The 8,884-nt window shown below is 42.5% G+C and overlaps 1 protein-coding gene across 5 annotated transcripts in view; it reads left to right on the top strand.

Moving 5' to 3' along the window:
• The first annotated feature begins 541 nt into the window (after positions 1-541).
• The window catches only part of THADA (THADA armadillo repeat containing), a 167,126-nt gene continuing 158,783 nt past the window's right edge, over positions 542-8,884 (top strand). For 3 of the 5 annotated variants that reach the window (XM_082047592.1, XM_082047589.1, XM_082047593.1), the window contains exons 1-10: positions 542-640; positions 2,166-2,261; positions 3,666-3,760; positions 4,183-4,313; positions 5,046-5,194; positions 5,342-5,374; positions 6,208-6,260; positions 7,226-7,412; positions 8,083-8,177; positions 8,478-8,698. In XM_082047592.1, coding sequence (XP_081903718.1) covers positions 2,186-2,261; positions 3,666-3,760; positions 4,183-4,313; positions 5,046-5,194; positions 5,342-5,374; positions 6,208-6,260; positions 7,226-7,412; positions 8,083-8,177; positions 8,478-8,698 — 1,040 coding nt within the window. In that variant the 5' untranslated portion in view covers positions 542-640; positions 2,166-2,185. Of the gene's footprint in view, positions 641-2,165; positions 2,262-3,665; positions 3,761-4,182; positions 4,314-5,045; positions 5,195-5,341; positions 5,375-6,207; positions 6,261-7,221; positions 7,413-8,082; positions 8,178-8,477; positions 8,699-8,884 lie in introns of all 5 variants that reach the window. The other 2 variants (XM_082047591.1, XM_082047590.1) reach the window with 2 other exon arrangements.

The following is an 8,884-nucleotide window of genomic DNA, read 5'->3' as shown; positions in this document are numbered from 1 at the left end:
GTAAGAGGAAACTAGCGAATGGAGGGCGCTTTTCGAATGAAGTTTATTGGATTATTTTGTGAAGTGTTCGGTTTCTGCAGCTCCGAACCGCCGGGGGTTCCGCGGGCACGGGGTCACTGGGGCTCCCGAAGACGCAGCGTCCATTTCAAACCGCGGAGGAACGCGAGAGGGGGCGTCATCACTCAGGGGGGAACACACGCTGTTGCGATCATGGCATAAAGCGACCACCGATTTTTCCCAAAATTAGGAGTGCCTTTTAAAACAAGGGAAGCTACTCGCGCCTCGCACGGGCCAGCGATTCTCACGTTGGTTCAGCTGCAAGACGGGTGTTTTCCAAAGTAACCCGTCCAGCCGCTGCGGCCGCCGCCGCTCAGGACGATGCTCCAGCCGGCGGCGAGCGGCTCCCACACGACCCACCCACGGCCCGTCCGCGGCCGGGGCCGCGCCGGGCGGCACCTGCGGGGCGTGTCACGGGGCCCGGCGTGAGGCGGGCGCTGCAGGGGGCGGGGCCCCGCCGTGGCGGGCGGCACGTGATGTGGGCGGGGCGACGCCGGCCGGGAAGGAACGCGGCGCAGGTGGGCGGATCTCCCCACGCGTACGGACCGGGAAGGGAAGCGGCGGTGCGTGAGTCTCCGCTCGGGTACGGACCCGCGGGGATTGGGAGGGAACGCGGCGGTGGGTGAGCCTCCGCTCGGGTACGGACCGGGAAGGGAAGCGGCGCCGGCGGGTGAGTCTCCGCTCGGGTCCGGGGCGGCCGGCTCCTCTGGGTATTTTCCTTTCCCGCTGCTGTCGCCCTCCGCCGTCCCGCGGCCTCCGCGGCGGCGGCCCCGAGCCGGCCGCAGCCCAGCCGCTTCCCCTGGTGGGTGCCGGTGCCGCTGCCACCCGGGCCCCGCTGCGCGCCGGCCCTGCCTGAGGCGGCGGGTGCGGCCTGGCCCGGCCCGGGGGCCCGGCAGCGCGCCGGGGCTGCTGAGGGGCGCGGGGCGGTCGGGGCTGTCCCGGTCGGTCACGGAGAGCGGGAAGCGGCGGCGCGGCAGCGGGGCCCGGCTGCAGCCTCTTGTGGGGCGCTGTAAGTCGGGCTCTTGTCTTCCCGAGGCCGCCCGGAGGTTGTCGGGGGTGTCGTGTTGGTCACCGCGCTGGCCACGGGGGGTGAATTCTGCCGTGTGGTGCCTTCCACCTGGGGAAGAGGGCTGAGGCCACCTGTCGTTTAGAAGAAAATAAAAGAAGTTGTGCTTTCTGATCGTTGTCAACCGGGACTGGCTAATAGGTCAGGGGAGCTTATCAGTGTGTATGTGTGGAGGTGGGAGGGTGCAAAGAAGACGGATCCAGGCTCTTCTCAGTGGTGCCCAGTGGTCACAGCCTGAAACACGGGAGGGTCCCTCTGAACCTCGGGAGGCACCGGGTGTGGGGGGACCGAGCACTGGCATGGGCTGTCCAGAGGGGCTGTGGAGTCTCTATCCTTGGGAACATTCAGAAGCCACGTGGACGTGGTGCTGGGTAACTGGCTCCAGGTGGCCGTGGTTGAGCAGGGGGTTGGACCAGGTGACCCCCACAGGTGCCTTCCAGCCTCAGCTGTTCTGGGATGACGAGCTCATCAGTCACTAAAACCGTAGTGCATGTTAAATTGCTATAACCCTAAAGAAGAAAAGTAACTTACTATTTGTAACATCCATTATAGCAGATATAGAACTGGTTGATATGTTTTAAAGAAACAAAACTGCTTTGCTACTTGGTTCTAATTTTACATTAATACAAGTTTTGAACAGCAAAACAGAGCAACAGAAGTTTTGTGGTGGTATTCCCATGTTTCTGCGTGATGTATTTTAACACTGTGATCCAGGGGCATGCTACAGACTACATAACAAGTTGAATAAAAATTCTTGTCAGAGCTGGTCATTCATCCAGCAAATCCTGTTGTCTGTGACTTCCATTTTGTGCCATGAAATCTGGGTGAATTTTGGACAAAATGCTCATACTAGTTGAAGCTGATAAAATTAAAGAGAGCTACTATATTGAAAAGTAATGCACAGATAATGCAATAAAAAATATTTAAAGACAGTAAAAAGACCATTATAATGGGAAGTGTTAGAAATTAAGTGTTTGTAATTATGCTTTTAAAATTATGTGACCTGGGTTTGTTTCTTTTTTTTTTTTTTTTTTTTAAGCAGTTGTCTCTTAATCAGGCAAAATGGTTTTGAAGAAGAAGAAGGAAGTTCAGGTAGATGCATTCTTCCTTGATCATCAGCAGCTCGAAAAACTTCAGAGTAAGTGGCGTGTTTTTTCTGAACTGATGTGTAATTTCTGTTAGCAGAATGTGTTTAAGTAGCTACTGAAATTTATCTGTGGGTTTTTTTACTTACGTTTTATTTTGTGTGGTTTTGTTTTGTGGGTTCTTAGGTGTGTTTGCTCTTTTGTGTTTTGTTTTTATTTTGTAATGACAGTGACTTCTTACCTTGGCAGAGTTAAAAGAATCCTTTAGAGCACCATGTATTTGGTTTGAAAGCTCTTTGCTTTATCATTGGTGTGAGGATGGTAGGAGATCCTACTTGTGATCCCACTTGCAGGCCTGCAATTCCGAGCTACCTGAATTGCCAGCCTTAATATGTGGGATAACACTGAATTTCAGAGAATCACAGAATGGTTGTGATTGGAAGGGATATCTGGAGGTCATCTTAGGTGTATTTCCCTAGTCTTTGTATTTTCTGTAGTTAAGTCAGTTTAAAGATAGTGTTTGGGTGCTCTTTTCTGTGTTTGTGTTGTGTTTGTTGTTTTTTTTCCTTCCTGTTTCATGAGATGAACTTCCAGTGAAGTCTGAAAAACAAACTGTACCAAAACCAAGTAATACAAAATTTATATACGAGATGCTCCTTGCCTTCTAGTCAGCACTGATGAGGCCGCACCTGGAGCACTGCATCCAGTTCCAGGCTCCCCAGTGCAAGAGAGATATGGACATACTGGAGAGAGTCCAGTGAAGGGCTACTAAGATGATGAAGGGCTTGGAGCCTCCTTCCTATGAGGAAAGGCAAGAGAGCTGGGACTCTTCAATCTGGTGAAGAGAAGACTCAGGGGGGATCTTATAAATGTGTAAGAGAGAAAAAAAAAAAAAAAATGTCTGGAGGGTGTAAAGATGGCAGAGCCAGACATTTTTCTATGTTGAACAGTGGTGAGACAGGAAGCAATGGGCACAAATTGAAGCACAAGAGGTTCCCTCTGAACATTAGAAAACTTCTAATATGAGAGTGACTGTGTACTCACCCAGGCTGTCTAGAGAAGCTGGGAAGTCTCCATCCTTGGAGGTATTCAAAAGCCATCTGGATGTGGTCCTGGGCGGCCTGCTTCAGGTGACCCTACTTGACCAGATGACCTCCAGAAGTCCCTTTGAATTTCAGCCATGCTGTGGTTTTGTGAAACTGGTCTTCATACTGAAGATGAGGCCTACTATGATGCTGCAGTGAACCTTGAAATTTTAATTTTTTTTTTTTTTTCATTCATTAGGAAAAAAATTGTCTTAAGGTGTTGTAAGGTGACTAAGAGATTGTGGCACCAGTAGGTTTACTGGAACAGGAAAAAACTAAGAATTAAACAGTGTTTTCTTATTATAAATTATGTGTTGTTTATGCTACTTATTGTAATCCCTTTCTAAAAAGAGACTTTTCTTCCAAATGCAGGGTTTTCAAAGGCTGAAGAGCAAAACCTGGCATCTCTGCTTCTGCACTGTGCGCAGCTGAGCAGTGGCATCCAGCAGATACAGTGTATTAAACAAGTAAGACTTCACTGTTGTTAGTGCGGTTATTTGTGACTGACAGTATGTCGTGTGCACTGTTAATGGGAAATACAATTCTAAAATAAACTTTATAATGTTTTAAACATTCCTGGAAATGGGTAAAAAGCAGTTGTTGCTGCTACACGTATGTTAGGTAGAAATGTAGTTCTAGTACTTAAATTAGCAAGAGCTACAGTTACTGAAAATGTTGGAAGGCAAGTGATACCAAGTTTCCTATTTTGTGTGTATGTTGGTTTTGGTATTAGGGGTGTTCTTGGAACATTATTCAGTACCTGAAACTCAATGAGATATAGTAAAGAGAGGACAGTTTTGCGCCATATACTTGGATGAGAGGGGATTCTGCCTCGAAGGATAAGGGTATATCCAGAGTTTTTGTTGATCATGTGGTCTGTTGATTATAGATTACGCCATTGGTGAAGAAGATGAATCAAAACCCTGCATGTGATCCCATGGCTAAAGCTTGTTTGGATGTTTTGGGAGAGATGTATTTTTCACTGGGTGTGAAGAATCCATTGAAAAAAGTATTAGCAAGGTAAAAAATTGAATAATAAGCTTTTTTTTTTAAAAAAAAACAAAACGCTCTTCTGAGTCAGTAGTTTGTCGTGCACTATGAATTGCTGTAATTCACTGAAAATTTGTGGTACTAATATGTGAATATGTACTGTTTCTTTCTTGCTTAGTTAAATATCTTGCTATAATTCTAAATAATATATCATTGGATAAATAACTTCAAAGTGAAGTATTATTTTGATCTGTTTCATTACTGGAAGACAATATAGTATGTAATTAGCACTTGGAATTTTGAAATCCAGTACTAGAGTGGAAGTTTAAAATCTGCTAAAAAAAAAAAAAATTCAACCTGGACCATGTCAAGAGAAGGCTGTTCAAAGGCATCATAACTAAATTGTGGTTTCTTGTGCCTATTTTGTTGCAATTTTTCTGTTGCAAAATTACTGTTGCATTTCTTTAGTGAACTTATTACAGCCTTAATATTTTTGAGATCCAGTGCTTAGCTGTATTCATTTCTATGTCTGAAAACATTTGTTGTCCCACCGAGAGATGCAGGACTTCCATCCTGTATTGGGTTGCATGTCAGAGCTTTACACTCCTAGCTGCAAAATTAGAATGTACGTGTTTATTATGTTTTCATGCAGGAAGGAACATCCATCTATTATTGGAGTTTTAGCTGACATTGACTTTAGTTAAGTGGATATTTAACCCCTCGGTATGAGCTAAGTGATTGTGTTGTTTCTTACTGTTGCAGTTCACTAAACGGTCTTCCCGAACAGTTGATGACTTTGGCTCTACAAAGCTTTGTGTGCTGCCTTCGGGAAGAACTGAAAACCACAGATGTGTATTTGTACAGGAAAGTGCTGGACAACCTTGCTTCCTGTATGGTGGACTTCAGCTTAGGTACCATGACATTGAATATATTGTCTTCTGCTCAGCATTGGTTTGCCTCTTGGTGGAGCACCTAATAGCAATGTTTATACTTTGCTTATGTAAGATAGATAGCATTGGCTAGTATTCAGTAGTTAAAATTTCTTTTATTTTCTTTAGGTAGAGCAAGTATTAAGAACCTGTTTGAAGAAGGTAAAGTTATATTTACAGTAAAGTAAGTTTCACTGTGGATTATTGGGGGAGGGTTGTGTGTGAAGTAATGTGAGGTAGGCATAAAGATGTATCAGATCTGATTTCCTCCTGGTTAATTTTTAATAACTAACACCCTGACAGGGTACTTTTTTGTCAAAGACTTTCCCTTGATTTGTACCTTTAATTTCCAAGGGTCAATCTTGCTTTACTGAGCAGCCCTAGATATAAATCTGAAAAGGTAGCAGTGAGTAATTCTTAATGGGCTGAGGGAATTGATGTTACTTCACGTGAAGTATTCTCTGTCCTGTGCCTCATGATGAAGTTGGATGTGGTAACACTGGGCTGCTAACGAGGAGTCTTGGCTACAGCAGGCCCAGGCCTGCTGCGGCAAGAATCTTCTTTGACAATAATGTGGCAGAAGTCTGATCTGCTGGTAATATGGGATAACTTGACATATTGAGCCCTCAGCATGCAGGTGATATTCACAGCTTCCTGTGGGCATTTTATTGCTGCTCTGTATTTAGCTCTTGGTAACTTCAACTTTTCATTGAGGAGTCAGGACTCTCAGTACCTCACAGAATTAGGTCAAGTGGGTTGGAAACTCTCTTTTTGTAACAGGTTGTTGCAAAACAGCTTAGGATTTTACTTTAGCATTGCATTTTTGTATCTACACTTTGATTTCAGTTTAATTTGTTTATGGAGTGGAAGAAATACCACTATATGGATGACTGTTCATTGTGCTTTTGTGTGATGTGTATGTGTGTTTGCTTTGTTGGAATTCTTCTGTTCCATTTATCTTTTAAATAAATTCATATCATAATTATTTTCACTAGTTCTTCAGTTTCTGCAGAAGTCACTAATTGACATACAGGAAGAAAACAGGCAAGTGAAATCAAGAAAAGCTTTATTTTATCTGTTTTTATTTCACTCTTGCAAGAAAATCTGGTATGATTTGGAATATCACTTTGATAGCCATACATTGATGAAATATAGGAATGTCATTTCACAATGACATATATTTTAAATAAAAACTGCTGATGAGCTTCCTTTCTTTTGTGGCAATATGATGATATAAAATAAGAGACGAAAGGAGGAAGATGAAAGACAGTAATATTTAAGACACTGTTGCTAGAGCTATTACTTTTAAGGGAGGCCTTTGAGTTGTGGTTTTTCTATCTGAATTGTGACTGAACACTGTAATTAATAGATACACTTGTTAAAATGCAGGTAGAGTAATACTCTTCCACTTTCCATGAGTGTTTAATTCAGTATTGATGTTCTGTTTAGTCTGTCACAGCAGGCATTCGTTTAATATGTTGACATTTTCCAGCATTGCATGAAGTGAAGCATCTTCACTCTGGTCTCTCCTCATGTACCCAGAGGAGAAGGATGCTTAATGGAGTGATTTATATGTTAAGAGTTTACATGTTGTCTGTATTCATGTTAGAAGAAAGTCAAATCATAGAATTATGCTTTGCACGTGGAGGAAGTGCTTGAGAAACGAAAAGGGCGCAGCACTGTTCTGTTGGTCTTTCTGGAAAGTGGCTGAGAAGTTCAGCTGTGCTCAGGTGGAATCAGATGAATGAAATTTTTTCACAGGAACCTGCAGAAATTGTAGTAGAATTTGTCATTATTTGTTAATTTCATTTTAAAACACTGCCCTTGAGTCTGCTTCTTGTTTTCCTATAGTTACAGGTCTGGTCAACTTGAACAATAAATTAGTTTTTACCATTAATTCTATCTGAAGTTGGTGGAATGTAGTTTTCTGGGGATGGTGAAGAATGGTTTTATTTTCCTTTTGTGATCATGTCTGTCCTCTTGTTTTTTCCTTCTTTTTTTTCCCCCAGGAAGAATCATGGAAATAATATTGTTCAGACTCAGCTGATGCATGATTTACTGATAGCCATTAAAGTTTCAATGATGCTTGTGCAAAAATTACAGGAAAATATACAGGGAGGTCTTTGGGAACACCATGAGTCTTCTGTTTGGCGAAGTATGTGTAGTTTACTTAAAAGCTCCACAAACTTCCTAATGGATGGTAAGTTTAGTAACATTCAAATCCAAATATTTTTATGAAATCAGCTCTGTTGTCTTTGTAGTAAACACCATCTGTACCTATAAAAGCTTAGTTTAGCTTGAATGGAAATTGAACTGCTGAGATTAATGGGAGTTGGGAGCATTAGTAGGTCTTTGAGCTATGATTTATAGATTGTAATTTTTGATTGTACAGTTGAACTTGTTCTACTACAAAAAAACCAAGGTAAATGCTATTACTAATAAATTAGAAACCAGCAGAAATATTTTTTCAGGCTTACTGAGTGTCTGTGCCTACCAAAAATGTGTATATCTATATGAATTATGCTGTGAGAACTATTTAATGGTGCACTATAACTAGTTGTGTTTACTTCTGACACGGGTATCTTTGTACAGTAGAATTTAATATAAATGTGAATAGGGTCTGCCACAGCCCTCCTTGTCTTACTGGGCAGTTCTATATTTTCTGTCTGATAAAAGGTATTAATAGTTTCCTATTACACTAGAGTATAAATTGGTTAATACTTGCTAACTGGGCAGATACTGCGGTTTTGTGATTATACAACTACAAGTAGTCTAGGAAATTCTAATACTATCTTTATAATTTTGATACATAGTTGTAGCACACAATATTTGCTGCACTGTAATGTGAAATATCTTTCTCTGTCATGTAGCAACTCTCCTGCAAACTGTTCAGACTACCTCAGGACTGGCTGTTATTCTGTTTATCAAAGCTATGTATGATCCAGTTGAAGAATTACCTTCCTTGGTAAGTGTATTCCTTTACTAAAGACTGTGAAATGTCACAGTGGTGTTAAGCAGTGTCACCAGTGCTGTTCAGAGGCTTTGCTGATATGGATAACAGGACCTGCCAACCTCCATAGCAGTCTTGTGCTGGAGTCTAAATCCTTTCGTCTGTCCTTGCTGTGTGAAATAATATGACTAGGCTTTGAATTTGAGAAAAACAATTCAAGAAATCTCATCAGATCTCCCAAGATTCTCAGTTATGCACAAAATGACTTTTCTTCTGTGCTGAGATACTGTAATGGGTGTTATTTTGCTATTGCAGGTCAGTGACTTGCTTCTTGGGTCAGTGAAACCCGCAGGTGTGCCAGCGTGGTTTGTGAGTACCTGTGGGACGCTGTGTACAGAACAACTCCCTGACTCGGTCCGTCTCTTTCTTTGCCATGGAGCCCTGGCCATGCTGGAATGGAAGAATGGCAGCATGGGTGAAAATGGAGAGAAACTGTTATTAGATATTGTATCGGTCTTGCTATCTTTGAGTTCAGAGTAAGCCTGTGTTTTGCTTTGTATTGTTTCATGTTTTGGAGGAGGGGCTTGATGTTTTTAGTAGTATTTTTACAAGGCTCATATGGTCCTGGTAGAATAGCTCTTTGCCATTTTTAGTGTAATGGTATTAGTTTCTGCCACAGATCATGTCTTCTTTTTAATATATTTGGAATAATTCTAAGTTTG

This window comes from Streptopelia decaocto, assembly GCF_964273445.1.
Source record: "Streptopelia decaocto genome assembly, chromosome: 3".
NCBI lineage: Eukaryota > Metazoa > Chordata > Aves > Columbiformes > Columbidae > Streptopelia > Streptopelia decaocto.
This window is presented reverse-complemented; position numbering and strand designations above follow the sequence as displayed.